General features: G+C 30.6%; 1 protein-coding gene across 1 annotated transcript; it reads right to left on the bottom strand.

The window, feature by feature from the left end:
• Positions 1-7389: 7389 nt before the first annotated feature.
• LOC143629798 (glucose-1-phosphate adenylyltransferase large subunit 1, chloroplastic-like) lies at positions 7390-12664 on the bottom strand. The gene is made up of 15 exons (XM_077098973.1): positions 12446-12664; positions 12233-12346; positions 11978-12151; positions 11385-11477; positions 11226-11309; positions 11109-11164; positions 10759-10852; positions 10573-10685; positions 10233-10305; positions 10014-10094; positions 9246-9332; positions 9047-9151; positions 8568-8674; positions 8431-8491; positions 7390-7578 (listed from the first exon to the last, which is right to left on the bottom strand). The coding sequence occupies exons 1-12, from the start codon at positions 12638-12640 to the stop codon at positions 9077-9079; spliced, it is 1239 nt and encodes a 412-aa protein (XP_076955088.1). The 5' UTR covers positions 12641-12664; the 3' UTR covers positions 7390-7578; positions 8431-8491; positions 8568-8674; positions 9047-9076.
• Positions 12665-12955: the final 291 nt, after the last annotated feature.

The raw sequence follows: 12955 nt of genomic DNA, 5'->3' as shown, positions 1-12955 counted from the left end.
AGATTCTAGTATACGATCATAATTGGATTTCATTTTTTGACTTTGATATTTATAAGAAATAAACATGTGTTTACCTACACATACAACGAACAAAAGAAATAATCCAGATTCTAGTATACGATCATAGTAACTACTACACATAAGAAATAAACTTGTGTTTACCTACACATATAACGAACAAAAAATATATTATATCTATGAATTCAATTATATGCCTACACAATTTCCTAATTTCCTACACAAATCTTATAATATTTAAAAATTTCGGTGATAATACCATCATAACGATTAAAATCTCTTTGTTGTAGTCTACACTTAAAGCACAAAACATATGGTGAAAATGAAGGTGTGTTGGTGAAAAACACAAACAAATGGTGAAAATGAAAGTTATATGTCGATGAAAAACACATATAATGATGAACTAACAATTTGTGTACACAAATCTGAGTTATATGTAGGTTAATATTAGTTATTTATTGGTCAAAATGAAAGGAACTAGCAATACATGTAGGCAATTTGTAAACCTACACAAAACTAACAATCCGTGTAGGCAATATATGTACTACCTACACAGTACATGTATAAAACACACATAATAAAACAAACTATGAATCTGTGTAGGCATTACATGTATATGTGTAGGCTATACTCAAATCTAGTATTTGATGAATTATGAATGAAGATAGATATTTAACTAAAATGATTTTAATTCACAATACTTTTAATTAAAAAATCAATTAATAAAAAAGTGATTAATAACTGAGTTAATTAGTATGTAATAAATACCAATTAATGTCATTAGTTACCAACCTTGACATTAAAATCATGGTCATGCTACCCTTTTTTATTAAAAACATGGTCAATTAATTTTCAATTAATTACAAGTTTGCCATTTTTATTTTTAGCCATTAATTAAACTTAATCAATGGTTAAAACTTATTTCTCGCATTAATATCACTTATCTCCTGAATCATCCCCTATATATATATATAGAAAATGGTTAAAATAAAAAGACATAGTTTTGTAGGAAGAGTAGGAGTGACACAAAATTTATAGTTAGGAAACTATGTAGCCTAAATCCTAGATCTTGGAAAACTATTTGGTAGTTTAAAAACTATCAATCCCAACCATTAGATCATAGATCCAAGGGCTTAGATTTATTCTTACTCTTCCTAATAAACTATTTCTTTTTATTATAACCCACACATATACATATATATATATATATATATATATATATATATATATATTATATGGCCACCATTATCATCTACCAATTCTAATAAAGTAACCAATATCTTAGTTGATCATAATATATGTTCATATTCACTTTCCTTTTACATTTTATTTATATTATATTAGTTCTCTACCCCCCCCCCCCTCCCCCGGTATTACGGGGCTTGTGTTTCTTTGTCGTGTGTAATATATATACTTTTTTGTATTTTAATTTTATCTATTGTAAGAAAGTTAATAATTTATTTAAGGAATAAATGAGATTTTATAACTTGTTTAAAAGCTATGTGTTTGGTGAGACCTATGACCCGCTTTTTTTTACTACAAAATTGTTTTTAAATATAATAACTATCATTTTCTTACAAAAATTGGATATTAATTTTTAGTATATCCCTATTTTATATGATTTTAATATCAAATATTTGGTGATATTAATTTTTAATATAATGAGATGTTATAACCCGTTTGAGGTTATATGGGTTTGATGAGACCTATACCCGTAAATCCGGGTCAAATGCATAGGAAGTCTTCATTTACAAATAAAATAATATGGTGACTTGAAAGAATGTAAGAAACAACCAGAGAGCTTTTAAATGTTTCATTTATATATATATATATATTTAAGATTAAGATTCTTAGTTCTATAGTTTTTCTTTTATTTTCCTTTTTTCTTTCATTTTGCTTTTTTTGCACGCAACATGTATTGTAATTTATTTACTTCCTCAATTATTATTTTTACATTATTTATTTATAATATTTATATATGTTATTTGAATTTGAATTTTATTTATTGTAAGAAAGTTAATAATATACTTAGATTTGATGAGAAAAACGTTTCATTAATAAATGAGATGTTATACCGGTTTAAAAGTGGCTTAGTGAAACCCATGACCCGCTTATTTATTTATTTTACTATAATATTGTTTCTTAATTATAAATAATATATTTTTTTAAATGAATATTAATTTTTAGTATATACCTATTTTATAGGATTTCCATGTCAAATATTTGATAAGATTAACTTATAATATAATGAGATATTATAACCCGTTTAATGGTTATCTGGGTTCGGTAAGACTCATACCCATGAATTCAGGTCAAATGCATGAGAAGTCTTTATATAAAAATAAAGCAATCTGGTAGTTTGAGAAAATTTAGGAAGCTTTCGTATATATATATATATATATATATATATTTAAGATTTATAAATTTTTTATAAAATTATTAACATATCATTTTATTATATATTCCAAAATACTTGGTGAAGTCCAAAAATTAACAACAAACCATGTTTGTTAAGGATTGGAAAAAATATATAATTTCAAATGCTATCATTAACATATTTTACTATGGTTATTGTTGAAGATTATAAAGAAAATCAAAACTAGAACATGCTTTCATTTTATAAAGTAATTTTTTACTTATTAAATCATAAATCTATGCTTAAAAGTTTGTCCATTTTTTAAAATCAATCTATTTATCTATTATTATTATTATATAAATTTATAAATTATAAATATATGCTTTAAACCTATCAATTTATTTTTTTCGCTAATTAGTTAAACTATATATTTTTTCGGTTAATTTAGTAAATATATACCAATCACTTTCATAAATGACAAAGTTTATCATATTTAATTTCTTAGTTTTTTTATCAATGATTGTTTCAGGTTTTGTGGAACTTAAATCTGGTTTTTATAGTAAAAAAATTGGTAAATAGATTATTTAGTACAAGTTAACTACATTTGAGGCAAAATTTGTTAGGGTCAAAAATGATAAATATGAGTATTTATAAAAGTTTGAGAATGCAAATAGATTTATCGTCAAATGTGTTACGGGTTTAAAGTGTTGACTTGAAAATGTTAAACGGATGAAAGTTAGAATTTTAAACATGATTTAGGTTTCAATTTATTTTCAGTGACATTTTTGGAAAAAAAATCAAAAGGTTCGGGATTTGGTAAATTGACTATTTTTCACTCGACTATTAAAATTTAAAAATAGATAGTGAACACTTACGACATGCCCCCCTCAGCCCTATCAACGCTTTTAACTTGTATAAAATTTGAAACATTTGTATCAGCGTTAACTTTTCCTTCAATGGTGATCAGAGCGTTGTATGGGAAGCAATGCAAAACTATGCTCAAATGAAGCAAAATATTCACTAAAATTGAATGAGTTAACATGTTATTTTTTATGTTGTCAAACATTTCAAAATATTTTTCATGGTTTAGCTATGAAAAACATAGTTATTGTAGAACATCCGTTGTTATAATTTAATATTCCATTTTCCTTCTATGGGTTGTAAATTGATAAATATATCAATAAAGGTAACGCTCATTTAGTATTTAGGCTGAGTGGTCAGAACTACTATTGTATGACTATCGTGTGAGAAGTCTTCTTCCTGAATTCTTTCAATTATACATATATGATACTGGCAATGAAAGTTTCAATAAAAGGATCGTTCTCGAGTACGTTTTTGCACGTGCATTTTTTATTAAGTTCATTTAAAAGAAAATCATTTTGTGATATAAATAAAATCAATTTATATACACATAGTATAAATACAAGAATAAATGTAATACATTATTTCATATACGTTATATAATTATATTTTCTTTACTTGTAATTTTATAATTTGGATAATCTCGTGTAGGGGTGCAAACGAGCAGAGCCGAGCCTGAGCTCGACCAGGCTCGAGCTTGGCTCGTTTAACTTATATAGAGCTCGAGCTCAGATCGTTTCGAGCTCTATTTCCAAAGAGCTCGAGCTCCGCTCGTTTACCATTTATAAGTTATTTTTAAATAATATAATTATTTTTATATATATTTTTCTATTATAATTTTATGTATAAAATAATATATATTATTTAGTTATTATTATTTATTTTTTATAACACACTATATTATATATATATATATATATATATATATATTAATAATTATTAAATAAACATTTCAAAAAATTATATAAATGGCAGGCTCGTTTAGGCTCTCCAGTCGGCTCGAGCTCGATAAGTGAAGCTTGGGCTCGGGCTCGATTAAGCTCGGCTCATTCGAGCTTTTTGGCGAGCCGATCTCAAGTAGCTCGCGAGCAGCTCGGCTCGTTTGCACCCCTACACGTGTGTTACACGGGCTCTAAAACTGTTTCGGTTAACATTTTTAGTTAGTGTGTGTTTTATTTATATGTTTAATGTATTTTATTAATTTTCCATGCTTTATTTATAATTTTCTATATATTTTAAACATAAATTCTTATATATGTATATATATATATTAAAAAATGAGAAGTGTGAGAAGGATTTGTGACAATACAAAAAACCCTTTAAAAATAAAATATAAATAATAATAATAATAAAAATCATAACTAAAATATAAATAAAAACACGAAAAAATTTAAAAAACTAAAATGTTCCGCCATCAATCCTGTTAAAAAAAATAAAAAAATAAAACAAGACGAAAAAATAAAAAAAAATGACGAAAAGACATAATGCCGAGATCAAAGACATAATTATAACTAAAATAAGACACAATATATCGTAAAATATAACACAATACCGAACAAAATATAGCACAGTGTTGAGTAATATAACACAATATAAAGAAAAAATAACACAATCAATGACGAAAACAAAGCCAAAACACAATGATAAACAAAAAAGACACAAATTTTTTCATTTACCATTTTTTTAAGAACGAGAAAGACGGTGGAAATATTTTGGTGTTTTTACCTTTTTCGTTTATTTTAATAATTTTTGAGTTATGATTTTTTTATGTATATTTTTCTAATTTTTTTAGTTGTTTTTTTGTGTGGCTACAAATCTTTCTCATCCTTTTCATTTTTGTTTCCCTTTTGTAGAATAATTTGACCCTATATATATATATATATATAAATTAAACTGTTATGAAAGTTATTTGATAAAATATAAAATTAATTGTAGGAGTAGGGGATGATGAGGCAATTTGTGGATGTTTGTTGTTGTGGAAGAAATAAAAAACTTTGCAAAAATGTTGGAACTGATATGGCACTAATGTGACAGTTTGTTGTTGGGGATACTCTAAAACATACTTCGGGCATGATAATACAATTGTGATCGGAAATCCCATTGATAGGTATCTTCTTGCATGAGGGATGGATGAGTACGAGAATAATGATTGTAGCCGGATTCAAGATCCCAAGATATTACCTTTTAAGCGGGTTAGACTTCAAATAAGAAATAATAGAAAGAGCTAGATATTTCTCTTTATAATTTTCTATGTAAATTCAATAAACCAAAGGGGTCTTATATAGGCTTAAAATGGAACGACAAAAGCAAACATGGCATAGTTGAATGTTAATTAACTACCAACTACATTACATGCATTAATTAATAACTGCTGAACATGGATGCAAGTTGGAATTGACAAAATGTGCATGCAAGCTAACTAAAGCGTGGGTCTGTGATGGAAGTGGGATTGGGGACATATCATGTATTGAATTTTAATTTTACTTTATTCGGTTGAATTTTGATGGTATGTACGAAACCGAAATAATTGATTTGTAACCAAATTAATAACCAACAGAGGCGGACCTAATGCTTATGGAAGGGGGCAGCCGTCCACCTTAAGTTTTTCTGTTTAGTGTTATATATATATATGTGTGAAAATCCCGAGCGCCCCTCATAAAACTTTTTAATCGTCCCCTTAAACTTTTGAAATCATTGAGAAAAGGAAAAGAGTGAGTATTGATTAATCGGAATTTTTCCGGTAAAGATGATGAGTGTTGAACCTGTATATTTTCTTGATAAACCCTTTGACAAACGAAGAAGAAGACTCAGAAGGTAACTGCACAAATTTCAATACTTATACTTATTTATTTATCATTTTCCTTTATCCATCAATTTAATCTTATTTAACTATCCGTATTAAACAATGTTTTCTGATTTTTTCTTTATACCCTTACTTAATTTATGGTTTGTTACTTTTAATAAGTTTTGTTATTTAATTATTATTATAATATATAAATATACTTATATGTAAAACATAATATTACTTAATGTATTTTAACAAACTAAGATAATATTAAAAACACCAATTCTATTCTCACATGTTGTATATTTATTATTGAGAAACATTATTAACATACGATTGTTATTAAAGAAAGGATACCACTCGGACCTCCGATTAAAAGTGTTCTAGTCTCATCACTGGTTGAAGGTTGCGAAGATGATGATGACTTTTGGTGTATTATAGGTTTGTGTGTTTGGGGGGGGGGGGGTGTCGTCTTTTTAACCAAATCCACTTAAATCAATGATACGTGTGTTGATATACTTATCTTTTTTTCATTGTCAAATTCCACGTCAAAATTTTTCCCTCTCAATGCAAAATATTTAATAATAACAACAAAAAAGTTAATTCTTTTTGTTTTTGCTTCGATTTTGCCTTTCGTGTTCTTTGTACTTTCGTAGTGTATTTAGTTTTGTTTAAAAATGTTCAAATTTTTTTTTAAATTCTTTTACATTATTACTTCATCTATATATTTTGCATCAGTTGAAATACTTATTATTGTACTATATGATCCTAACTTACTGGAACTGAAAACACTGATTTGAAGTCATTTATAAGAAATTAATAAACCGTGTAGCAAAAAAAATTATGTCTAAATATTTATAATCAACTAATCATTAGTTAAAAAAAATTAACCTAGAGTTTCAGACAAAAATTCATCACATATGGTCTTTTTTTTTTCTTTTTCCCCTAAAGTTTCCAAGCACTAAATGGCTTAACAACAATTTGGTGCCTTTGGTGTGCAAGAAATCATTGGGTGTTCGAGAGAAAACCGTCTAAATTAAGGAGTTTGATCGCTGAGATCAAGGCTTTAAATTATTTATGGGCAAAAAATCGGTCTAAATGGCCGGATTTAGCGTGAGAAAGGTGGTGTGCGTTTAATGTATAATCACATTTACGAGTGTAATCGGGTGGAACTTGGTGGGTATGTAGTTGTATTTTATTTATTGTTCGGGTGTTCTTGGTGTTCGCTAGTATCTTGCTAGTGCTTTCAATAAAATTTTGTTGGTCGTTCAAAAAATATATATTTTTTGAAAATTGATAAAAACATCAAGACCTAATTCATGCTTACGTCATCAAACCAAAATATAAAAAAATTGCAAGGTATTGTTTATCCTTTCTCTGAACATAAATGTTTATTTTCACATTCTTCATTTTATAAAACCTCAAACCGGAGAATGAGAATGAGAAACAAAATGCATTATATCACTAATCCGTCGTTAATTGTCGAATTCTTCAATATGATCGTAACACCCGACCGAATGTAAAACCCTTCTGAAGATCTATCAGCCTCTTGTATACCCTGTAATTTTATTTGTTCATTGGTGTTAGTTATTATTCCATTTATTTTATGTAAAAGAGACTGAAATAATAATATGTGTTAACAATGGAGGGGAAGCTAGCCCTTAACAAATAAGAAACCAGAAACCCTATACAAACCTATAATAAAAGAATAATATATGTAGCAATTTATAAGTGTTGTGTATGCTCAGTTTGGTTATTGATTAAAGATGAATTTATAACCAAGGTTAGGGAAAACTCATGGGCTCCACTGATATACTAATAATCCGTGGGACCTGGGCAGTTCAACTGGTTAAGATGGAAGTTATTAGAAACAGTATTCGAACTTGAGACTTCTGCTTACCACAGCGTCACTCTTTAAATCGTTGCATTGGAATAATAATATTTATTTTTTGGAACGACCAACTAAGTAACGCCGGGCACTCCGAACGCGGCCCCCATTGGCTAAAGGTAGCCCGAGCCGGCCACAAGTCCGGACGGACGGAGCCCCTAGCGGTCCACCAATTTAGGGATTCCCCGGGTAAAACCCGACCCCCACGCCCGCCAAATGACACGACAGCGAGGAGCCGGTAAAACCGGGTGAGACAGGACTCGAACCCTGGCAAACCAGTGTCATCCCTCATATCTCCCATATAAATTGGTGATAGTGAGGTTTGAACCCCCGACCTCTCAGTAGTAAAGTGAGTGCTCTACCATTGAGCCACAACCAATTTATAGGTTGCTGACTTGACCCTACCCATTTCAAACCATGCGAAATTACCCATTTGGCCCGAATCCGTCTGACCCGTTAATCATCTTTTTTTTCTTGACCTGCTCCTTTTTACGTTCATAGTAACTTAATTTATGGGCTTACCTCTGAGTTTGCAATGATTACATTCTTCCCAATCCTAGCATTTTTGTCAATGATGCAAGTTCTGCAAATAGAATGAATAATATATCAATATCAAAGTGAACAATGGTCTAAGTTGACCAAGTTTTATATATTTGCACGTAATCTTTGTATTTTCTCCTATTCCAAGAGGAACACGGCCTTGTGCCAACAACGATCTCATTTCTGCATCGGTCTCATAGTAATCAGCACCAAGCATCACAGTGTCCTGCATCAGCTTAATACTTTAGTGAATGCTAAACAGTTCATGTTAGTGGGTTGGCAGGTCAAACCCAAATATCAGCCATGCACATGACACAAGTAATCGCGGGTTTGTCACAAAAACAGCTCGTCTAACCCAAAGTCTTATTTTATTTTATACTTTTGCACATAAATAACCTAAAACAACAAATACAAATGTATATAAATAAATTGCATTTCACTTTTAACGTTTAAACATCTTTTCTGAAACAAGAACCCGGCCTGTAGATCGAAGGCATGTTGGTCTAATGACTAAGTGTGTGTTTGAACTTGCGTTTAAAAGGTGACCATGTGTTTGAAATAATCATCATAAAAAGTTTAAATGCAGTAACAAACAAACCTTTAAGTGAACATTGGAACCGATTCTTGATCAAATGCCAACAACACTGTGTTCAATGAAGCTATTTGTTAGGAAACTACCGTGTGATAAGATCGAGTCAACAATCTGCATGATAAAATGAAGGAAGAGGGTGAGGCACACAATTTATTTTCTATTGTTATAAAGAATAAAGAACAGTTGAATATTATCTTTTACTGACCTTGCAGTTGTCAACATTTGATGGTGGCAGGTTTCTTCTGGAGGTATACATTGGTTTAGCTGCATCATAGAAGCTAAACCGCGATGGCTGTAATTCAAATTCAGATGTGAAAATAGTTAGAATTCTGATGGGCGGATAACGGGTCAAAATGGTTTCAGGTCAAACCGGATAATTTTGATGTGGGTCAGAACAGAACTACTTGTGTTAACCCGAAATTCATTTATTTTTCATATGGATCAAAACTGGTATTTCTTTTATTGGTCTAAATGGGGTTGTTAGGTAAGACTGTTAATTTTGATGTGGGTCAAAACAGTAATTTTGATACGGGTCAAAATGGGTTTGGATCAAAACTGGTAAATTCTGATATGGGTCAAAATGGGTTCAGTAAAAACTAGTAATATTGATGTGGGTCGGAACAATAACTTTGATATGGGTCAAAATGGATTCGGGTAAAGTGGTAATTTTGATGTGATGTAGCTAAATAATATATAAATCCTTACATCAGCAAATACTACTACAAAAGACTATATTATTAGACTAATTAGGACATATTCATAATACCCTTAGATAGTATTTACTCAACCAAAACGTCAAAACGCAAAAAATTTCATATTCATCCACTTTAAAAAAAATATATATACAAACTATAATATGACTATTACACCCTTCTTTTCCTTACAACTTACCAAATTAAGAAAAACAATAAAAAAATTAGAAAAAAAAATAATAATGTGACTGAAGCACAATGGAAGTTGGAATACAACTCACATGTTCAGTGAGCGCAAGATTTGCTTCAAAGAAAGATCGGATCGTACCAATATCCTCCCAGTAGTCGTTAAATAAAAACGCCTGAAAGTGAAAACTTTTATGGTTTTGATTGCAATATTCATGCATTTATATATTCTCAATATCTATATTATTTTCATCATGTAAACAGTTATAATGCATATACACACATATGTATTCATATATGGGGACATAACAAACCTTTATGTGATATTCTTGGGCTGAAGCAGGGATAATCTCTGACCCGAAGTCGTTTGCAGTGGGAAAACGCCAACTGTAAACCAAACGAGTCAAACGGGTCAAATAAAAACATCTTGCTTAAAGTGGTAAACCAAACAGGTTAAAACTAAAACTCAACGAAAGTCTATTTTTACACATACAACTTCTTAAGTTATTTTATTCAAAGATTTAGATTATATCTGTATCAATATTATTTCTGTAATCATAACCAACGCATTAATCATCATTAAAAAGTTATTAGAAATGGACCAAAATTGTTAACGTGTCAGCCCATCCTGCTCATTGATGATGTGTCATGTACCTCAAAAGATTTAGAAGGATCTCTTTCTTGAAAATATATTCTCCCATGGAGGCAATATACGGCTTCTTTACAACCTCTTCTTTGGACAATCCCAAAACTGTTGTATCGACCACCTAAAGTATAAAATTAGCCGTATAAATAATATAATTGTTTGTGTCATAACGTTTTAAATATCTACAAACCTACCATTGCTTTCAACTCATTCCCTTTAGGCTTTTCACTAAATGAAAGAACTCTTCCTTTCCCATCAATCTTCATCAATCCAAAATCCGAGGCCCGACTGTCACACATAAATAATATAACAAAATAAATATGAGTACATTACATTTTTCGTTCTTTAAGCTTACTCCAAACTGAAGGTTGTGTCATTTAACTAAGTTAACTAAAAAAGATGTCGTTTAGTTAAAAAGTTGTAACACATTACATTACATCTTTTTGACCAAATGGTGTTAACATTTTGACCAATGTACATGAGGGTATTTTGGTCTTTTGTATCATCAGTATGCATTTTGTGAAGAAAAATAAACAGAAATAACCTGTCATCCATGGGCAGACAAGAAATTGTAATATCCGCACCACTTTGTCTGTGACTCTACAACAAAAATGAAGATTTAATATGGTATAAAACTTGTTTACGGTTTTAATATGTTCACCTGAAGAAAGTCCATATAATCCATTCTATACAAGTGATCTCCAGATAAAATGAGAACATCTTCAATATCCTTGCTTCTTGCATCCTGTAGACTCTAAAGTTAGTTATATTTTGTTTGTTAATAATATGTTAGTTTGACCAAAGTCAAATTTTTGGGTACCTCAAACAGCCAATGAAACTGGCGAACCGCATCTGCGGTCCCTTGAAACCACCTCTTACCTTCCTCACCTGGAGTTTGAGTTGCGGATAATGCCTGATATCATATTAATTATCAATAATCATTAGAACTTTGTGATACGAAGCTGAAGCTGATCCGAGAGATGACAGACTTATATTTATTCTTTATATGTAAATAATCATCAATCTTAGAGTAATTTACTCGTTTATTTAGGAAGTTAATTTCATAATTATACATCCATATTTATTCTTCAAACAGTTTGGCTACCAAATTCAAATCTACCTTATAAAAGAGTGCTTCATTTAATAATACTGGCATTCAATATTACATCAACTTTCCCATGAGATTATTCTGTTTACCCTTGCTTCCGCTCTGCATCATCCGTAGGAGCGTACATTTTCAGTTTTTCCCACAAACCGGTTCCAATTTAGGTCAGCAAAAGTCAAAACCAGTTTAAGGTGGAACCCGTTCAGGTTAAAACCGGTTTGAAAAGGATCACATTTGACCAGATTAAAACCGTTAAACAACCCACCCAACCGCCCAAGTTTGCCTCTTCTAACTAAACTCAACATTACCTCAACGAAACCGTCTCCAAATGTAACACCATTGCCAAAATTATAAGCGCGCGCCAAATGTCTATTGAGTGAAGCCGAGTTAAACTGAGTCAATATGTACACTTTGTTGATCCCACTATTGATACAGTTACCCATGGGCACATCAATAAGCCTATAGGCCCCACCAATTGGCACCTATAACCACCAATCATCAATTAACTACATTTTTATAATAAACCTTACACTCTATACAAGAATAATAAAATAAACGCGTACCGCAGGCTTTGCACGGCGTTTCGTAAGTGGGAAAAGGCGGGTACCCGCTCCACCTCCCAAAATAACTGCCACAACGGTTCTTGGGTCCCGTTTCTCCATATCAAGGTCCCTTAACTGTAGACAGTTATTATGTTCATCAAGTCAATATGCAACCATGTTGACTTTGACTTTGACTTTTTGATTAAAAGAAAAATGAGGAACAAGAACACTCACCTTTGTCTCACCTGCAATGTTGGTGGTGAGTGTCATGCATATGTTTGATTTAACATTGTTTTTCTTTTGTGTTTTTTGGCTGAAATTTAGCTTCTTTCCCATTAAGTCCCCGTTGATCGGTCTCCAGTCAACGGGAGCTACTCGGGAGCCGTCATGAGGCTGCCGGACTATGGTGGTGGAGAGTGATACAGCCATTTTTTTTTTGTGTGTAAGTTATAGTTTTCAGTCAAAGAAATACGGTGTTATTGACATGGGGTTGGGTGGTAGGGTATTGTTGCATTGCATGGTACCTGTGGTGAGCTATGTTATCCATAGAAATCTGTATCCACAAGTATTTTTGTTTGTTGAAATTTTATGTGATTCACCGGTCCTTATCTTTATTTATTACTTATTTTTATTTATTTATTTATTTCCATATATATATATATACGATATTTATTGAATTTAATTATATACCCACGAATATTCTCGTGTGCATTTGTGTTTTTTTTCCAATCTTTAGCTTTAATT

The sequence above is a fragment of the Bidens hawaiensis genome, unplaced genomic scaffold (assembly GCF_021521415.1).
Source record: "Bidens hawaiensis isolate Kalapana, Puna unplaced genomic scaffold, B.hawaiensis_p1.1 tig00005460_1, whole genome shotgun sequence".
NCBI classification, from domain to species: domain Eukaryota; kingdom Viridiplantae; phylum Streptophyta; class Magnoliopsida; order Asterales; family Asteraceae; genus Bidens; species Bidens hawaiensis.
The sequence above is the reverse complement of the archived record's forward strand: the minus strand, read 5'-3'. Positions and strand labels throughout refer to the sequence as shown.

Excerpts from the sequence above, each read along its gene's own strand:
- LOC143629798 (XM_077098973.1), bottom strand. The coding sequence starts at position 12,640 with ATGGCTGTATCACTCTCCACCACCATAGTCCGGCAGCCTCATGACGGC. Across the intron at positions 10,686-10,758 it reads GGAATGAGTTGAAAGCAATG|GTGGTCGATACAACAGTTTT; the intron begins GTAGGTTTGTAG and ends TTTATACTTTAG. Across the intron at positions 10,095-10,232 it reads CCCAAGAATATCACATAAAG|GCGTTTTTATTTAACGACTA; the intron begins GTTTGTTATGTC and ends TTTCACTTTCAG.